Source organism: Hylobates moloch, unplaced genomic scaffold (genome assembly GCF_009828535.3).
Source record: "Hylobates moloch isolate HMO894 unplaced genomic scaffold, HMol_V3 SCAFFOLD_9, whole genome shotgun sequence".
NCBI classification, from domain to species: Eukaryota; Metazoa; Chordata; class Mammalia; order Primates; family Hylobatidae; genus Hylobates; species Hylobates moloch.
Window position 1 is genome coordinate 82,760,699 of NW_026652284.1, and position 21,040 is coordinate 82,781,738.

General features: G+C 44.0%; 1 protein-coding gene and 1 pseudogene across 4 annotated transcripts in view; one reads left to right on the forward strand and one right to left on the reverse strand.

Moving 5' to 3' along the window:
- UBR5 (ubiquitin protein ligase E3 component n-recognin 5) overlaps positions 1-14,143 on the reverse strand; it is a 151,822-nt gene extending 137,679 nt beyond the window's left edge. For all 4 annotated transcript variants that reach the window (XM_032760161.2, XM_032760159.2, XM_032760158.2 and 1 more), the window contains exon 1: positions 13,537-14,143. In XM_032760161.2, coding sequence (XP_032616052.1) covers positions 13,537-13,598 — 62 coding nt within the window. In that variant the 5' untranslated portion in view covers positions 13,599-14,143. The remainder of the gene's footprint in view (positions 1-13,536) is intronic.
- Positions 14,144-18,642: 4,499 nt separating this feature from the next.
- Positions 18,643-21,040, forward strand: part of LOC116813844 (epididymal secretory protein E3-beta-like) — a 29,006-nt pseudogene continuing 26,608 nt past the window's right edge.

The window sequence follows — 21,040 nt, forward strand, 5'->3', positions numbered from 1 at the left end:
TAAGGAGCTCAAACAACTTTATAAGAAAAAATCTAATAATCTAATTAAAAACGAGCAAAAGGTCTGAATAGACATTTCTCAAAAGACATATAAATGGCAAACAGGTATATGATGAAAAAAAGCTATTCCCTACCACAATCACAAGAGCATGGAAACAGGAGTTTAAAAAAAGACCAAATGATCTAGCCCAACTCTCTCATTTTACAAATGTTGTATCATTTACTCAAGGTCGTATCATCATATGGCCAGTTAGTGTCTGATACAAACAACAAATTCATGATCTTGCTTACTCCAACTTACATTCTATCTACCACCACATCAGACTGTCTAAAAATTTAAATCGCTACATAATATACATTGTCTCATCAATTTTTTTTTTTTTTGAGACGGAGTCTCACTCTGTCACCCAGGCTGAAGTGCAATGGCGCGATCTCAGTTTACTGCACCCTCCACCTCCCAGGTTCAAGTGATTCTCCTGCCTCAGCCTCCTGAGTAGCTGGGATTACAGGTGCTCGCCACCACGCCCGGCTAGTTTTTGTACTTTTAGTAAAGACAGGGTTTCGTCACATTGGCCGTGCTGGTCTCGAACTCCTGACCTCAGGTGATTGGCCAGCTTCGGCCTCCCAAAGTGCTGAGATTACAGGCGTGAGCCATCGTGCCCAGCCTATATCTCATCAATTTACAATCACATCTAAAAATGCAAAGTTTTCTTTAAACTATGTCTTCAAATCTACGTTATCTTAGAATAAACAATTTTTGGCTGGGTGCAGTGGCTCACACCTGTAATCTGAACACTTTGGGAGGCCAAAGCGGGTGGATCACGAGGTCAGGAGTTCGAGACCAGCCTGGCCAACATGGTGAAATTCAGTCTCTACTAAAAATACAAAAAATTAGCTGGGAGTGGTGGCAGTCGCCTGTAGTCCCAGCTACTCAGGAGGCTGAGGCAGGAGAACTGCTTGAATCCAGGAGGTGGAGGTTGCAGTGAGCCGAGATGGCACCGCTGCACTCCAGCCTGGGCGACAGAGCAAGACTGTCTCAAAAAAAAAAAAAAAAATTCAAAAATGCACATGGGGAATATGTTTCTATCTCTAGTATTTTGACATGGACGCCAAAAATATCTGCCATAATATGTTATCATTGAAGGAAGTTGGGTGATGGATCCATGGTACCCCTCTGTACCAATTTTGCATCTTCTTTTGAGTCTGTAATTATTTCAAAATAAAAGCTTAGAAAAACAAGCTAGGTGCAGTGGCACTCACCTGTAATCCTAGCTACTTGTCTGTAATCCCAGCTACTCAGGAAGCTGAGGCAAGAGAGTTGCTTGAGCCCAGGAGTTCAAGATCAGCCTAGGCAACATAGCAAGACCCTGTCTCAAAAAAAAAAGAAAGGTAGAAAAACAATACATGGCATACCCACCTGAAGCCACTCCCTAAGCTCGCTAATCTATAACCTCACTCTTCTCCAAGCTTTCTCCCTGAGCCAGAGAAAGTTCCAAACACTTCTCAACCCAAAGTTTCAGGACGGTTTGGTGTGGCAATTGAAACACACCAGCCATCCCTGGCCTAGCACACTTTTTGCACATGAGAAGCACACAAGCATTTACTCAACAAGAAAAACTAATCTGACACTGTTCTCAAACTCTGTGCAGGCAACAGCATGGCAAATATTTACACAGCCCAAACTCTACCTCTTGTAGCAGTCTTTCATAGTGTTACTATCTATGCATGAGCCTCATTTCTCCCAATTAGACTGTGACCTTACAAGCACCCAAATGCATTTTAAAAAGCTATCCTTTTAGTATCTCACAGTTGTGTAGAGGACCTAGAATTTATGTAACAATCTAAATTTTTCCAATTTCATGGTTAAAAAAAAAGAAGCGAACAAAAACAAACTACTCTAGCTTAGGGAGAGAAAGACACAAAATCAAGGAACAGGAAAATATCCTATTCTCAAACAGACAGGTATAAAACCTGTAAGTCTAAGGGGAAAAGGAAGGTTGGAGGCAGTGAAGAACTGGCAAGTCTGGCCCTATTTTCCATCATCAATTAATGTTAAGACAAAGAAAAGAGGGTAAGAGCCTTTTTACACAGTGGTCTTCAAGCTTTGCTGCTCCTGATGACAGTCCATCCCATGAGAGCTACTGTTTTAAATCAAGAGACCTCCTAACTGGGAAAAGCCACCACAATCCATGATTTTACTACAATTTGACTAGGTTATGTTACTCATACAATAATTTCAATTCAACTGTCAGAAAAACCTTCTACTTTAAAAAAAAAAAAAAAAAGCTTAAACATATCATGTCCCCAATCCCCAAAAAATGCTATTACCTCTCAAGAACGTCTTAAAATTGACCAAAGGAAGACAAAGACTGAATCTTCCCGTCAATTGAAGAAGCTTTTTACATTCCCAGAGCCCTCTGAAGAGCAGAGAGACCCCAGAGAAAAGCAAAATACCAACTGTCCTCGAGTCCCTGCCACTCTAGAGTTTCATGAAACCAGAAACATTCAGGGATGGTATGGGGTGGCTGCTAATTCCTGTACTGTACTACAGTACTGACTCCTGTCTCTGCGGGCAAGTGTCGTTATGTACTCTTCAGTAGCTCTCAGCTCTCAAAAGTAGCAGAAAGATGAACAGATGCCAACAAAATCAGCCCACATGTCATCTCTGACCTGCAAACTATGGCCTGCCAACCTACACTACAGAAGTCACTAATTTCTGTTTCTGCATCCCCTAGGCAGTGACAAAATCCTACCAGGAATCATCTCATGTAGCAGGAATTTGGGGTCATCCTCCTATTGGCAACTATAGGAGGCAAAAAAAAAAAAAGTAGTTCCCCCAAAAAACAACTACAGAAACAAAAGGTCCCACTGCCCATACTCCCCCTACTCAATTATTCTCTAATCTACATATAATAATCAGAATACCTGATAAGCAGAAAAAACACAATCACTTAAGGAAAACACCTAAGGATTTCCTGGAGATGAAAACAAGTTTAAACATCACTAGAAATATAAGCCTATTAAGAGAATGAATGTTTAGCCAGGCATGGTGGCTCATGCTTATAATCCGAGCACTTTGGGGGCTGAGGCAGGAGAATCACTTGAGTCTCAGAGTTTGAGACCAGCCTGGGCAACATGGTGAAACCCCATCTCTATGAAAAATACAAAAATTAGCCAGGTGTGGTGGCACGCACCTGTAGTCCCAGCTACTAGGGAAGCTGAGGTGGGAGGACTACCTGAGCCTGGGAGATTGAGATTGCAGTGAGCCAATATTGCATCCCTGCACTCCAGCCTGAGCGACAGAGCGAGACCTTGTCTCAAAAAAAAAAAAAAAAAGAAAGTGAATGTATGTTTATAAACTACACTCGCCCACAATTTCATAAAAATCGTTTGATTGCTGATGCTTCCTTAAAAGACTTAAAGTAGGGTTTGTAGAGGCAGACGATGCTACAGAGCAATAATTGGACAAGTTCGAATTACTTCTGGACAAGAAACAAAGCCACTACTACAACGTAAGAGAACAGATAATCAGCTGAAAAACCTAATACCCCTCTCCCCAAAGCCTTCTATATAAAACTCTGTTTTCATCATTTAGAAATTAAAATAACCCTACCATATTGTCTGTGCTTTCTTAGCTTTCTCCATCAAATTAACTTCCTAATCTCAAATTTAGCTTTTCTTAAGGCTTAAAAAACCATCTTCCTCCACTTCTCACTTCATAACAAGGAGGCTGTCACGGAAAACACCCAAATGAATTTCCACCATGTCCCTAAGTGTCTTGGAGACACAGGTAAGGCCATCTCTGGAGTTCTAGGTTGTCTGTGAGGTAGACCTGGTATCTGAATTCAAGTAAAGACCTGGAATACCTCATCACCTGAATTCTGAACAGCAGATTCATGCTGGAGCAGAGCCAATTTCTTGAAACGGCAGGTTCTCGACACTTCTATATCACAGAAATGGAGCCTGAACTCATGGAGAAGAAAATAAAAACTTATCTACTGATCCATTCATCACAGTGCTTTGTAGACTAGCCACTATCATAAGCTTTATAACTAGCAATCTAGAATACAACCATTACATTTAATGGAATTCTAAAATATAATCTTTTTACATATACTAGTATGTTTTTTAATTAACACAAAAATGTGCTGTCAAGAAAAATTTAGGTTTTTATTATCAGTGGACTTTTCCTACGAAAAATATTGTAATAAATTGAAGCCAAGAAAAACTTCAAGCCAGCCATGGTGTCTCCTGCCTGTAATCCCAGCATTTTGGGAGGCCAAGGTGGGAAGACAGCTTGAGGCCAGGAGTCTGAGACCAGCCTGGGCAACACAGCAAGACCATGTCTCTAATTTTAAAGAAATAAATAAAGCCAGGCACAGTCATTCATGCCTGTAATCCCAGCACCTTGGAGAGGCTGAGATGGGATAATTGCTTGAGCCCAGGAGTTCGAGACCAGCCTGGGCAACATAGACTCCATCTCTATAAAAAATTAAAAATTAGCCAGGTGTGGTAATGCAAGCCTGTAGTCCCAGATACTCAGGAGGCTGAGGCAGGAGGATCGCTTGAGCCCAGAAGGTCAAGGCTGCAGTGAGCCATGTTCACATCACTACACTCCAGCCTGGGCAATAGAGCGAGAGCCTGTCTCAAAAAAAATTAAAATAATAAACAAACAAGAAAAAAATAAAGACTAGAGAATAGTTAGAAAGAGTAAACTACCCAAATTTATATCAGCTAGAAAGCAGATTTAAAAATTGTGGTACAGTCATGAAATAAGTACTACTTTTGTTTGTTTGTTTTGAGACTGAGTCTCACTCTGTTGTCCAGGCTGGAATGCAATGGCACAATCTTGACTCACTGCAACCTCCATCTTCCTGGTTCAAGCAATGAAAATACTACTTTTAATATAAAAGAAGACACTACTACATGCTGCAACACAGATCTGTCGCAAAAGCATTGTTCTAAGCAAAAGAAAACAGACACATGATTCCATTTCTATGAAATTCAAAAAGGAAAAATATTACAGTGAGAGAAAGCAGAACAATGGTTGCTAGGTAGCCAGGACCTAGCCTAGGGGGAAGTGACTGAAAATACAAAGGGAAACAAGGTAACTTTTTGGGGTGATGAAAATGTTCTGTACCTGGATTGTGGTGGTGGTTACACAACTGTACATATTTGCCGAAATTCATCAAACTGTACGCCTAAAATGGGTTAATTTTACTGAATGTAAAGTATAACTCAATAAAGATGAAAGAGTCAAAGACATTTTATTAGGTGATACTGTCAGAAATTGAACAAATAACAGTACTTTAGCAGTGCAATTAACATAAATTGTGTATTTACAAGTAAAACAACATTAAATATTAATACCTTCTTTAATATCCTGACAAAATGACAATGTTACAAAGCATGGTTATCTAAGAATTTATCGTATTTCTAATTTTGAAGGGGTTTTGTTACCACTACACTGATTGTCTCAAGAAAGTAATAAGAAATATGATCTCAGAGAATAATTTCTTACAGCCAAGTTCAGTTGACTAATACCTCACCTATTAATTTATGAAAATGCTGCAAACTTTTCACATGACAATCTTATTTCTCAAAGTGACCCCATGAAAAAATCACTTAATTTCAAGAATCTTGTCTTATCATCATTATCTAACAATTACAAGTGACTGCTGACAAAAAATGCTGTCATATCGGAGGTTAAGAAGTTATAGCACTGGGTGGGCGCGGTGGCTCACGCTTGTAATCCCAGCACTTTGGGAGGCCGAGGCAGGCGGATCACGAGGTCAGGAGATCGAGACCATGGTGAAACCCCGTCTCTACTAAAAATACAAAAAATTAGCCGGGCGTGGTGGCAGGCACCTGTAGTCCCAGCTACACAGAGAGGCTGAGGCAGGAGAATGGCGTGAACCCGGGAGGCGGAGCTTGCAGTGAGCCGAGATTGCGCCACTGCACTCCAGCCTGGGTGACAGAGCGAGACTCCATCTCAAAAAAAAAAAAAAAAGAAGTTATAGCACTGAGGCCTGGCACAGTGAGTGGCTCACGCCTGTAATCCCAACACCCTGGGAGGCTGAGGCAGGTGAACACCTGAGGTCGGGAGTTCAAGACCAGCCTGACCAACATGGTCAAACCCCGTCTCCACTAAAAATACAAAATTAGCCAGGTGTGGTGGCTCACGCCTGTAATCTCAGCTACTTGGGAAGCTGAGGCAGGAGAATCACTTGAACCCGGGAGGCGGAAGTTGCAGTGAGCAGAGATCATCACGCCACTGCACTCGAGCCTGGGCAACAAGAGCAAAACTCCATCTCAAAAAAAAAAAAAAAAAAGTTATAGAACTGAGCTTTAAGGAACTAATTAATTCCCCAGTGGCCTCTTCTTCTAAGGTTACAATCCAGACAAGTTTCTCTTATTCTACGAATGTCAAATTTTTTAACATGTTAGAACCCAATCAGCTTTATTAAGTAAAATTATCAAAACTGTCCATCAGAAATAAGCGTTTATGAGACAACAGGAAAATCTGGGCAATTTTGTTATTAAGATTTTTTTCAGGTTTTTTTTAAAGGCTTCATATTTTGAAATATATAGTGAAGATACAGCAATTAAAATACCTGATAGAGGAGAATAAATGGGGAGAGAGTTGAAATCAGATTGGCCATGAGTTGACAACTGTTGAGACTGGGTGATGGGAACATGGTTGTTCATCATACTATTCTCTCTACTCTTGTATATGCTTAAAATTTTCCAAAATAAAAGGCTTAAAAATAATACTCGGGGAAAACTTAAAAACCAGTTCTAAAAATAAACCAACAATTCATAACCACAGTGAGCCAAGAGAAGAGGCTATTCTCATTTGACCAGAATGCCAAGGAGCCAAAATGACAGAAACACGGATGCTAACTGGAGTCTGTTTTCTTAATTAGAAATATGTATAATATGGGCGAGCGCAGTGGCTCCCGCCTGTAATCCCAACACTTTGGGAGGCCTAGGCGGGCAGATCATGAGGTCAGGAGTTCGAGTCCAGCCTGACCAACGCGGTGAAACCCCGTCTCTACTAAAAATACAAAAATTAGCCAGGTATGGTGGCGTGCGCCTGTAATCCCAGCTACTCAGGAGGCTGAGGCAGGAGAATCACTTGAACCCGGGAGGCAGAGGTTGCAGTGAGCCAAGACTGCGCCAAGATGGCACCACTGCATTCCAGCGTGGGCAAGAGTGAGACTCAAAAAACAAAATAAATATGTATGATAAAATGAGGGAGGGGAGACATTAAGTATATCCTCCTGTAACATAAAATTGCTCCCTTTAATATACCTTATAAGACCTACGTTCGTGTAACTCAGTCTTCAGCAATTAAATTTTCCTCTGGAAACTATTTCCTAAATAACCGAATTGTCTAATGGTTACGGAAAAAAACCCTGACCTTTTTAAATTTCATCTATTATTCCTAGTCGTATTCCTGTGTATCCTGTAATTTTCTTCACAAGTGTCTGTTTATTCCTAGGCCTATGATTCAGTCACAGATTTCCTGATTTATAAAATTGCTCTGCCTTTGTTTTGATTTTCTATTTTGTTTGGCTATTCTATACCCTGTTGTTAATCTTACTTGAGCAAATTCATTTAAACATTTTAGTTAGGCCAGACTGTACTTTTCCAATACAATAAATCTAGTATTGGCTTTTTATTGTTTGTTTTTGAGATGGAGTCTCGCTCTGTCACTCAAGCTGGAGTGCAGTGGCGCAATCTTGGCTCACTGCAACCTCTGCCTCCCAGGTTCAAGCAATTCTCCTGCCTCAGCCTCTTGAGTAGCTGCAACTACAGGCATGCGCCACCACGCCCAGCTAATTTTTGTATTTTTAGTACAGATGGGGTTTCGCCATGTTGGCCAGGCTGGTCTCAAACTTCTGACCTCAGATGATCCGCCCACCTCAGCCTCCCGAAGTGCTGGGATTACAGGCATGAGCCACCGCACCTGGCATAATGCATTTAGTATTGCTTTTAGGTAACAATCTCAATAATCAAATGGTGAGATTTTTCACTGATTTGGTGATATGATGCTCTCTCCCACACAACCTAATGCCTGGGGGGGGGTTTGCATTATTTTTTTTGGTTTTTTTGTTTGTTTGTTTTTTGGTGCAGCACAATAAAATTTCAAGCAGCTTTCAACTATCATAACCTTTACTCACCACAACCTTTGTTATGCTTCATATAATCCCTGGCGTTATTTTCTGGCTCCTACTGAGAGGGTGAAGATATCCCTGAGTCTTTAAAACCTCAAAGTTCTTAATAAACACAATGAGCACTCACTGAATGCCAAGACTTGTGCAAAAACACACTTTCTATGCCAACACTATCCAAGAGAACTTTCAGTGATGATGGCACTGCTCTGTATCTGCACTGTCCAATGTGGTAGTGAGTAGCTACGTGGGGCTACAGTGCACTTAAAATGTGACTAGCTACGGATGAAGTGACTTAAATTTTTATTTAATTTTAATTAATCTTAATCAATTAATTTTTTTTTTTTTTTTTTGAGACACAGTCTTGCTCTGTCGCCCAGGCTGGAGTGCAGTGGCGCGATCTCAGCTCACTGCAACCTCTGCCTCACGGGCTCAAGCAATTCTCCTGCCTCAACCTCTTGAGTAGCTGGGATTAAAGGCGTCCACCACCACACCCGGCTAATTTTTGTATTTTTAGTAGAGACCGGGTTTCACCATGTTGGCCAAGCTAAGGGGTCTTGAACTCCTGACCTCAAGTGATTCGCTCACCTCAGCCACCCAAAGTGCTGGGATTACAGGCGTGAGCCACTGTACAGGCCTTAATCTTAATTTAAATAGTCATGTTTTAAAAATTAAGAATATATATTGTGGCCAGGCACATTGGCTCATGCCTGTAATCCCAGCATTTTGGGAGGCTGAGGCAGATGGATCACCTGAGGTTAGGTTCAAGAGCAGGCTACCCAACATGACGAAACCCCATCTCTACTAAAAATACAAAAATTAGCCAGACATAGTGGTGTGCGTCTGTAATCCCAGCTACTTGGGAGCCTGAGGAGGGAGAATCGCTTGAACCCAGGAGGTGGATGTTGCATTGAGCCGAGATCGGGCCACTGCTTCCAGCCTAGGAGACAAAGCAAAACTGTGTCTCAAAAAAGAAAAAAAAAAGAATGTATATTGCTTGAAATATTCTTCATAAAAGTCATTTTCACTTATTTTTACAACTAAATGCATTGAAGATCATCTAGGATGGGCTTCCTTAACCTTAGCACAACTGACATTTTGGACCCCGTAATTCTTTGTTGTGGGGGCTATCCTATGCATTATAGGATGTTTAGCAGCCTCTCTGGCCTCCATCCACTAGAGGCCAGTAGCAATGCCCCAGCTGTGACAATAAAAAAATGTCTCCAGACACTGCCCAATAAGTGGAGGGGGTTGGGTGCGGAGGGTGCAAAATCACACCAAGCTGAGAAGTACTAATCTAGAACTAAGAGTCGATTCTGCTCTCAATGCTAAGGATATTCTAGGGCAACTTTTTTGAGTTCCTGCTTTGCTATCTGGAAACCAGGCGACACATAAAAAGTTAAAAGTAACCATCTCTTCGTAATGTTTTCCACAGAATCCACATTATAATATTGATCTTTTCCCATCCACTGTCTCAACTGTTCCTCCCTGACCTAATTCAGAGATTGATGTGGGGGGTTCTAAGAGGTTAAATGACTAGGCTACCAGCACAGAGTTTGAAACTCCTGTCTATAGTATCTTACCTTGTGTTATGACACCTGAAAGGGAAACTCCTTAGAGAAAAATCCTTTTGATATGACAATCTCAATAAAGACTGCTTATGATTGCACAATACATTGTAATGCCAAAAGGCAAATCTCACAGGAAAATGCCACATACAGACAAGCAATGAGAACTGGTTTGTTTTGTAACTAACCTGCATCTTGAGGAATAATTCAGGACAAGGACAATAAATGCCATAACCACATCACCTTAAGAAGACCTATCCTAACCTAGTACCAAGAAAAGGTTAAGAGGGTCAGCCTCTGAGGAAAAGGCATAAACCAATTAGGAGCCCTGGAGAGAGCAGTTGACGGGAAAATGGAATCAAAACTCTAAGACAGGTGGCCACACTGCCTGAAGGCTGGGATGTCTGAGACAGCACAACCATTCTGGAACACGAGCCACGTGAAGTGGAATGGAGCCCTGGACTTAAAAAAAAAAAAAAAAAAAAGTCAGGAGACCCATCAGGTGGACCTCAGCTGTCTCTCAGTAGTTGTACCCCTGCATAAACACTGTAAATCTCTGTGCCTATTTTTTCAGCTCATTAGTGAGGCACTTTCCAGGCTATTAGTGAGGCAGGCCTTTCCAGCTCTCCCCTCAAGCTCGAAGAACCACATTCTTTATATTGTTTTACTGTTTCTCTGAGACAATGTCTTAAGCAGGAACATAGTACTAACTCAAGAAATCCATTGGAAAGGAGATCAAAACGTCCAAAGTATCTGAGCACTGAATGGTTTCAATTCAGCTCAATGAATATTTGCTTGAGGGCCCAGCATTCTGTGCCAGCATTCTGGGAAGTCACAGCCAACATCCTCTTCTTTCCACCCCAGCCATCCCCACCTGTATTTGTCAATTTCATCCTGGCATCATTATTATTCATTATTGGCAAGTCTGAAAACACAAATTATGAAAAAAAAGATACTTTTTTATGCTTTGTACATTTTAGACACTTGAGACATCAGACTATGATGCTGAACAAAATATTTGACTTTTTAACAGGATGTGGGTAAAGAAAGAAAACGTATTTGGAGAAGAAAACACTACTGTTTTGAGGACCAAGTTTTCTTCAACTGAGCAATTTATTTGCAGTACCATTCTGCCTGTCTAATCTTACTACTTTTAGTCCAAAGTATAAAGTCTATTTACACCCTTTTCATACATAACTATGATTATCATTTGTGACTCTCATACATTTCTCATAATAAAAAAAGTCAAGCTACAGTAGCAGTCTCTTTTTTATTGCCCAAACTTACTAAAACTTGGTAAAGTTTTTACCTTTAGATGAAAATACGCTTATTCTAGTTAATTAAAAGGTTCCAGAAAACCAGTCTCTTTTGGAAACAGATTTTTCTCAAGTGACAGGTTGATCCTATTACTTTACAAGTAGGTATGCAAAAGGAGCCTTCCTTTTGAAAGGGAAACACAGAACAGCTCCTGCCACAAATCAGCTACTTCAAAACTTAGGATATGTGCCTATTTTAAGTGCTGCCTTCACAAATAAAAGACAAGACATGTTTACCGCTACTACATACAACCATATAGCTCTTTATAATTTCACCTACAGCACCTTTCTATTTTTCAAATATCTGCCACCGTGATGCACATGTTATGACTCGTCTACTTTTTTCCTAATTTCATGAAATTAAAAGTCACAATGATCTAAATATTTTTAATGCTGTATAATGATAGAAGAATCAAACAAAGCTGACTGTTTATACTAGGAATGGAAAAAGAAGAGTTAGCATTTAAAAAGATACATTACTTGTAAATTTCTCAAATAGCTGAAGCAAAAGGAATGCTCAAAAATGAATCAAAGTGCCCAACACAACCGCAAAATAGGTTTTGGCATGCACAGTCAACTGAGTAAACTAGTCAGGATTCTTGGTACATAAAGTTAGGACTAATATAGAAAACATGCCCTACCTCTCTTCTCTCTGGTGCAATTTTCTAAGTAACAAGACAAGCACTACCAACATGGTTCTACTAATGACCGTAGAGCTATCCTCACTACTAGACTGTTTCTAAATTGTACCAAAAAATCTTATGTTAATCTCTCCAAAAGATCTTTAATGAAGTAAAATCAGGCTAAGAACCACATAACAAAATGTTAAATAACTTAAAAGTTATTTCAGAATTTAAAGGAACTATGTGACAACTCTGAGTAGTTAGTATTTTCAGTAAGTATTTCAAAAGATTCCCAAACATGTTAAATACAATATGGCTACAGCAAAGATTAGGCAAATCCGAACCAAGTGCAGAAACTAAACCTCCAGCTCTGGATTTAAAAGCTGTCTGCCCCACTTGAGGCGGTTAGATACACTGACACAAGAGGCCAGTATCTCAGCAGCAAGTTAGGCCTCTTGCTCCCTCTGGGAAGCGCATGACAAATAGGGCATCATGCAACTTAAGTCACCCGGTCACTTAGGAAAAATTCTATCTAACTTCTAAACTTGGGACCAGATGGCCTTCTATACGCAAAAGAAACGTAGAGAGCAGTGAAGTACTGGGAGAGAGGAAGATTTAAAATGATCCACTTTGTGATCCTGTAAACATTTAGCCCATCATTAGATGTGAGTCTTAGATTCTAAGACATGCTTTAATGGAGGCCTCCCTCAACCTCCTGAGTCTGTTTTCCAACACTGAAGGAACTTTTCCGGCTTTATCTCAGTTCTCTGAGAGCATGCGGCACTGCAACTCAATATTCTAAACTGGCAAGGAATGGTGGCGGAAGAAAGGGAGAAATCCAAATCAAAACAGCCTTCTTATAAAAGACAAAAAAAAAAAAATAAACTCATAATTCATCCTCCGCCCATAGCAAACCCAACCCAGAAATTTACAGCGTGTTAAGAAAAGCAGCATTGCGAACTGCAAACGTAAGAGTTTTCCTTTGACACTCTACGCATGGTTTTCAGCTGTCAAATTACAACTCAGGAAAACACTATCATTAGAATAGAAAAGGAAACAAAAAAGCTCGCACCACAGGGGCTAGTAGCAGGAGCTGCCAGCACCATTTCAGGAGGAGAGCAAAGAGAATCCAATGCACTTCCCCTCCCCCGCTTGAATCCATCCCCTCCCGGGGCAGGCAAACCTCACTGCAGGGGCTCAAATTTAATAATAATAACAATAATCATGGCGCTTCCTCCCTCACTCCCTCCCCCAACTATCACCTCCCCCTCCCCCGCTCCCAGCAATCTGCCGGGAATCGGCTTCTCTCCCCCACCCCACCCCGGGATCCCCAGGTCCAGACCACCCCACAGGACACAGCTGCCGGGGGCCAGGGACAAGACCAGCCCAGCCTACCCCGGGGCCCCTGGCCCCGCTTCTCCTCTTCCCTCTCTTTTTATCTCCACCATCCCCCATCCGCATTGTCTGTCTCAATTCAACTTTGACTAATATGGATTCCTCGGGCCTTGGCCGGGCAGTAATTACCGCCTGCCCCCCGGGAGCCAGAAACCTCCCCCCATCTCCGCCGAGTTCAACGCCGCTCCTTGCGGGAGGGGGGAGGGGGCTTACAGCGCGCTCTCCAGTCTACACCGCGGGTCCCGTCTACACCGCGCTCCCCCCGCGGCCCCCTGCCCCCGGGATCAGAAGTTTGCCCCGGAAGGAGCCTAGCAGGAGGCAATAAGGACCCCCGCACCCCACCCCAGCTGGCCGGCCGGCGCGTAAACACCCGCACCCGCCAGGCACGGCCCGTGGGGGAGGGAAGGGAGGAAAGGGCGCCCCTCCCCCCGCGCCCGCCGACCCGCCAGCCCTATTACCTGTCATTGAGCTGGTCCTCGGTGCCCGGCAGCGGGTGAACCACGAAATGGATGGACGTCATGGTGCTTTCCTTCTCGTCCTCCTCCCGAGGGCGGCCCCCTCCCGCTCTCGCCCGCCCCCCAGCCCTCTACCCCTCCCCAAAACCCACAGCCGCCGCCGCCTCCCAGTCCCCAAATGGAGGGAAGCAAATACGCAGGGGCCGCCGCCGCCTCCCTGCCAGGCGTGTGTCCGCGGCCCGGAGGGGCGGGCAGGAGGGCGAATCCACACGCCACCCGCTCCCCCGGCGACAGCGCGGAGTGCGAGGCTGGCGGCCGGGACCAGGGGCGCGCCGCCGGCCAGCGGCAGACGGGCGTTGGGAGAGGGGCGGCCGGGGGAGGAGAGGGGCGGCTGCTGGCTGCGGGCTACGGGGACGGTTTGGTCCCGGCGGCGGACGGGATCCGGACTAGGGGAGGTGGGGAAGGAGGGGAAAGAGATGAGCCCGCACCGCGCGTCACTAGCGAGAAGCCGCCGCCGCCGCCAACACCGCCGCCGCCATCTTCACTTCTGTCCCAGTTTCTCCGTCTCGCAGGCTCCGCTCCGGAGCGGCGGGGGAGGGGCAAACGGGAGGAGGAGGAGGGAGGAGATCGGCGGGCGGGGGCGCGGCGGCGAGAGGCGGGGCTCCGGGAAACGGGCGGTAAGGCCCTCTCGATTGGGCGGCTCAACGTTGTCGGGCCACGACGGTGTAAGGCACGTGCCGATTGGTCCGTTCGGCTCCCGAGCCCAGCCCCGCCGGGGGTGGGATGTCTCTAGAGTGAGTGTTCCGGAGAGCACGTGTTAGGGAAGGAGGAGGCTGCGGGCTAGCCTGCCGGGAGAGAGGGTCAGTGTGTGTCCCAAAGGAGGTGAGGAGGAAGAGGGGCTCTTGTGTTCTTTCGCCCGGATTCTCCTGGGGCAGCCCTAATTATTTGGCGGATCCTTAGAGGTTTCTTGTTGCTTCTCATCCTTCATCCGCAATTGTATTTAAGGTGGAAGTTGGTAAAATCAGTTAACGGGCAAGACATATACAGCCTTTTATTGGAAAAGTAAGGAAGTTATGTAAGGGCTTTTCCAGAAAGAGATAGTAGGATCATGGAGTTGACTTTGCAGCAACTTCTATTACCTCGGTCTCCCCAGTTTCCTCACCACCATCGCATGCCCAAAGACAAAATGTGGAAATTTCCACTAATTTCCTGATATAAATGATTCGTGATTTTTTATTACTTTTAAATGAAAGATGATAAACCTGTTCTACGAAGGAGTTCAATTTATGATCAGTGGAATCAGAACGGAAAATTCTTTTTTTTTTTTTTTTTTCTGAGACGGAGTTTCGCTCTTGTTGCCCAGACTGGAGTGCAATGGCGCGGTCTTGGCTCACCAAGCGATTTTCCTGCCTCAGCCTATGGAGTAGCTGGGATTACAGGCATGCGCCACCATGTCTGGCTAATTTTGTGTTTCTTTTTTAGTAGAGATGTGGTTTCACCATGTTGGCCAGGCTGGTCTCGAACTCCCGACCTCAGGTGATCCACCTGCCTCGGCCTCCCAAAGTGCTGGGATTACAGGCCTGAGCCACCGCGCCTGGCCGAGATAGGATCTTTTATACCGAGTTTCTACTATAAGACACTTTCAGAGCCACGGCGCACAGTGGCTCATGCCTGTAATCCCAGCACTTTGGAAGGCCGAGGATGGCGGATCACCTGAGGTTGGGAGGTCACGACGAGCCTGGCCAACTTGGTAAAACCCCATCTCTACTAAAAATGCAAAAATTAGACGGGCATGGCGGTGCACGCCTGTAATCCCTACTACTCAGGAGGCTGAGGCAGAAGACTCGCTTGAACCCAGCAAGTTGCAGTGAGCTGAGATCACGCCACTGCACTCCAGCCTGGGCGACAGAACGAGACTCCATCTCAAAAAAAAAATTTTTTTTTAATCGAATAAATCTGGTTTTTTTCCCCTAAGGAACCAATTCATGACTTTCTTCTCAAAGGTTTCTATGACCTCCTTTAAAAAATAAAGTACCTCTTCAAAGGCAAAAACTGAGAACATGACGTTCCTTCTACAGAGGTGGTCTGTTAATGAATTACACACACACACACAGTTTTGCTTAGGAAGTTCTTTTGAGCAAAATTTATGAAAAATTACTTATAAATCAGGATAGACCTGGTACCCTCGAGGCAGATAATGGAAGACTTTTGTAGGTTACCAGCTCAACCATTGGCCCAGATTAGTTTAGACTAAAAAGTGATTTCAAGGTCACTATTAGATGTCCCTGTGAGCCCCGAGGAAGGAAGGTAGACCAGTAGACACTGCTAGATTTCGAGCCAAACAGATCTAAAATTTTTTTTTTTTTCTGAGATGGAGTTTTTGCTCTGTCGCCCAGGCTAGAGTGCAATGGCACGATCTTGGCTCACTGCCACCTCCGCCTCCTGGGTTCAAGTGATTCTCCTGCCTCAGTCTCCCGAGTAGCTGGGATTACAGGCACCGCCACCATGCCTGGGTAATTTTTGTATTTTTAGTAGAGACAGGGTTTCACCATGTTGGCCAGGTTGGTCTTGAACTCCCGACCTCAGGTAATCCACCCACTTTGGCCTCCCAAAGTGTTGGGATTACAGGTGTGAGCCACTGCGCCCAGCCCAGATCTAAATTTCAGTTGTTTCTGCTACTTAACTACGTGGCCTTACTTGGATTTAGAGTAGTTAGATTTGGCCAGGTGCACTGGCTCATGCCCATAATCCCAGCATCTTGGGAGGCCGAGATGGGTGTATCACCTGAGGTCAGGAGTTTGAGATCAGCCTGGCCAACATGGTGAAACCCCGTCTCTACTAAAAATACAAAAATTAGCCGGGAGTGTTGGTGTGGCTGTAGTCACAGCTACTCCAGAGGCTGAGGCAGGAGAATTGCTTGCTCGAACCCGGGAGGTGGAGGTTGCAGTGAGCCAAGATTGTGCCACTGCACTCTAGCCTGGGCGACAGAATGACAATCTGTCTTAAAAAAAAATTAGTTAGATTTAACCTATCATTGCATCTTTTTTCCTCATTTGTTAAATATTCCATACTAATAGATCTATCTACACAGGGTTGCAGTGAGATCTAAATAAGATAATGTATGTCAGACACCTAGGACAGTTCATATACATAGTAGGCTCAGCAAATGGAAACATTTACTTGTCTGGTGCTATGTTCCACTTTTTTTTTTTTGAGGCAGGATTTCACTCCCATCACCCAGGCTGGAGTGCAGTGACATGACCTCAGCTCACTGCAACCTCCACCTAGCAGGCTCAAGCAATTCTCCTGCACTGGCCTCCCAAGTAGCTGGGTCTACAGGCACAGGCTACCACGCCTGGCTAATTTTTGTATTTGTAGAGGCGGGGTTTTGCCATGTTGCTCAGGCTGGTTTCGATCTCCTGGGCTCAAGCGATCGGCCCACCTCGGCCTCCCATCTATGTTCAACTTTTACACCTTATACCTTTGAATACTTGAATCACACTATAGGGTAAATTATAATATCCCCGTTATCTAGATGAGGACACTGGGGCTCAAACACCTGACGTAAGTACTGAAGCTGATACTGAAACCCCAGTCTTCTGACTTGGATTCCATTGTTCTTTCCACTCTACCACTGCTGCCATCTAGAAGTTAATAATTTAGAAGGAACAGACTATTTAAAGCCAATAGAGAAAAACATTATATGATAAATGGAAGAAGAGTAATGTGGAGATTGAAGGAGGAAGTGATTCCAGCCAAGAGAATTAAGAAAAGTCACTCAAGCTGAGCTTTCTTTTCTTTTCTTTCTTTCTTTTTTTTTTTTTTTTGAGATGGAGTTTCACTCTTGTTGCCCAGGCTGGAGTGCAGTGGCACAATCTTGGCTCACTGCAACCTCTGCCTCCCAGGTTCAAGCAATTCTCTTGCCTCAGCCCCCCGAGTAGCTGGGATTACAGGCGCCTGCCACAACACCCAGCTAATTTTTTGTATTTTTAGTAGAGACGGGGTTTCACTACGTTGGCCGGGCTGGTCTCGAACTCCTGACCTCAGGTGATCCACCCGCCTCGGCCTCCCAAAGTGCTGGGATTACAGGCTTGAGCCACCATGGCCGGCCAAGCTGAGCTTTCAAGAATGTTCTGAGCAAATAGAATACCTGGCTTAAATCTAATCTTTTTAGAATTGCTCCCAAACAGATCACACCATGCCCATAGTTTGCCTTGCTTCTCTTTCTTCCAAATCTCTCCTTTGTCTCATTATGCTTTTATCCTGCTTTCAACTTGATTTACCCATTCCTAGTTTCCTAGGACTGAGACTTTTTCTCCTGGTTGAAAGTTGGTCTGCTCCCTCTAGACAGCCTATTGGGAAACTGCCTCCCTGGTCTTTGGTAATCATCTTGGCTTTGCTACCTTTTTGTTGTCCCAGATGGCATATTAGGAAGAATTTTCCTCCCCCAGGGCTGTAACACCTTGGTGGGTCACACTTTGAACAGAGAAAAACAAGTAAAAGCATAGAGTTGTGAAAGACCATCACATGTATGGGGGCTGAAGAAATACAGATAATGGAGATAAGCAGGGGTCAACAGAAGCTCTTTGAAGAGTCAAAGTGCAGTACAACCTTAGAAAACAGACTCGTTTTTAAAGGGAGCTCCTTTCTAATAATTTGAACTAATTCTCCCTTTGAGGACAACTAGAAAAGTTAGGCAAAATATTTCTTCAAATTTGCTTAATGGCACAAGAAAGCTAACAAAATAATGATGGATTACCAAACCAGGGTCCAAGGGATGAATAAGCCCCAAGTGAGTCCTCTGTTTGGAGCCATTTTTCCCCTGGGATGCATGTCAATTCCAGAAATACAAACTGAGAAGCTGAAGTAGAGCAGGTCTGACAGGTATTTGGGGCTAAGATAACAGGGATTGATGTCTAGTTTCACCCAATGCAGTGGGGAGTGCTAATGAACCCCTCTTACTCAGTGTTCAGACCTGAGGGACTGCCTCCCTGAAATAGGCCATATCTTAGATTTGGTTTCCCCAAAAGCAGACCTTGAAAGAAGGATTTGGCTGTAAATCGTTTATTTAGGAGGTGATTGCAGGAAGCACTGTGTGGGAATGGAGAAATGTATGAGGATGGGAGAAATGCCAATAAAAGGTGGGCTGATAAGTGTTTTACTACCACAGGCAACTGGGACCCAATCCCACTGGGAATCCTCTGAGAGACCAGGACATACCTGAGAGTTAACCTACTGAGGAGGGAGGAAGCTAGGGGTATTTATCCATGAACTCCATCTCACAGTAGTTAAGGGTTGCTCCTAGGTTGTTTAACTAGCTAAGCTGTTAATAGCTAGGTTAATGTCCAACAAAAATTCATTGTCTTATATACAGAAAAAGAATTAGGACTTGAACATTTTTAAACACCATTTAAAATAATATTAAAAATGATTAAATATCTAATATATAAGAACAACCAATAAAAGATGCCAAAGCCCGTATACAGGTTTAAAATGTTTTTGAGGAGCTTCCAGACTGCTGACGACGTGGAAGTGCTGGGAGAGTGGCATGAACACAGAAGGCATGGAAGCTCCTGACGCTTCTCTCCCATACCTAGTCCTATGCATCTCTTCCATCCAGCTGTTCCTGGGTTGTATCCATTAGGGTAAACTGGTAAACACCTCTTGGGTTCCAAGAGAAGGAAGAGGACACATACTGCTCTTCAGATCCATATACTGATCCCCAATACAACCAGTGAAGCGGAATGTTGAATCTGGATAGGGGGCCCTGGTGACTGAGATGGCATGCTCTAAAGATCTAGGGCACTCTCTTGGCCCTGCTTTGCATCCTGTGCAGGCTGTGTGTACACAGCAAGGATATTTCCTGGAGGGATTCATGAAACAGCACTACCTAAGTCCAAGCCAAGAATTCAGAAAATACAAATGCAACGTCCTCATGAGGGAAAAAGAAGCTCTGAAAGACGAGAGCTCTTGGATGTTCATCTAACCTCATGGTACAAATGGAGCATATATGCGTCAATGACAACTGAAATGAGCGCTACAGAAATGTATGTATATAGGCCCAGAATGCCCTGAAAGAACTCAGGTTTCACCAGGAGAATTCAAAAAAAAAAAGCAACACATTGGGTGCAGCGACCATAACTATATTCCCAACACTTGAGGCCAGGAGTCAAGACCAGCCTGGGCAACATAGCCAGACCCCATCTATACAAAAATAAAATAAAATTACCCGACGTAACGATGCACATGTGTAGTCCTAACTACTGGAGAGGCTGAGGCAGGGGAATTGCTTGAACCCTGGAGATTGAGGTTGCTGTGAGCCACGATCGCATCACTGCACTCCAGCCCAGGAAGCAGAGCAAGACCCTGTCTCTTTTTTTTTTTTTGAGACGGAATTTCGCTCTTGTCGCCCAGGCTGGAGTGCAATGGCAGAATCTGGGCTCACTGCAACCTCCACCTTCTGGGTTCAAGCGATTCTCCTGCCTCAGCCTCCCGAGTAGCTGGGATTACAGACACCCACCACCACGCCTGGGTAATTTTTGTATTTTTAGTAGAGACGGGGTTTCACCATGTTGGCCAAGCTGATCTTGAGCTCCTGATCTCAGGTGACACCTTGGCTTCCCAAAGTGCTGGGATTATAGGTGTGAGCCACTGCTGCACCCAGCCAACCCTGTCTCTTAAAAAAAAAAACAAAAACAAAAAGCTACACAGAGAGCAGAAGTTTCAACTACATTGAATTCCACTGTAATGTGGATGAGTAGGTTGATAGCACAGAGGACCTGAAGATGATGAGCCTGTCAGCTACTAGAAGGTCTACCCACATCCCCACATTTTGCTACAGTATTCTGTGTTTGCCAAGTAGTGGCCCCTGTCTACATCATTCGCCTCTGCCACTCTCTCCTTTGCATTTATGTATCAATGTTTTCCAACTACTTAGAGTTATGTATCACATGGTTTCTTGATACCATACCTTTGCCTATGTTGTTTCTCTGCCTGGAATACACTTCTGTCCTATTTACCTAATTTACTCCTACTTTTTGTTTCCAAGATTCAGCTCATATGCCATCTCTTCTTGACTAACCCAAGACTTTTTCTGATATCAATTCTCCTTATATCTACCCAAGCTGAATGATTTTCCCTTCCTTTAAATAAATTATATCAAAAAGAATTTTTCTTTAGAGAAATCAAAGATGATCTAAATACATGGAGGGATCAGGCATGGTGGCTCACACCTATAATCCCAGCACTTTGGAAGGAGGAGGCAGGAGGATCACTTGAGCCCACAAGTTCAAGACCAGCCTAGGCAACATAATGACACCCATCTTTATTTTTAAAAAAACAATTTAAATAAAAAATAGGCAGGGCGCAGTGGCTCACGCCTGTAACCCCCGCACTTGGGGATGCCAAGACAGGCAAATCACCTGAGGTCAGGAGTTGAAGACCAGCGTGGCCAACATGGTGAAACCCCGTCTCTACTAAAAATACAAAACTTAGCTTGGTGTGGTGG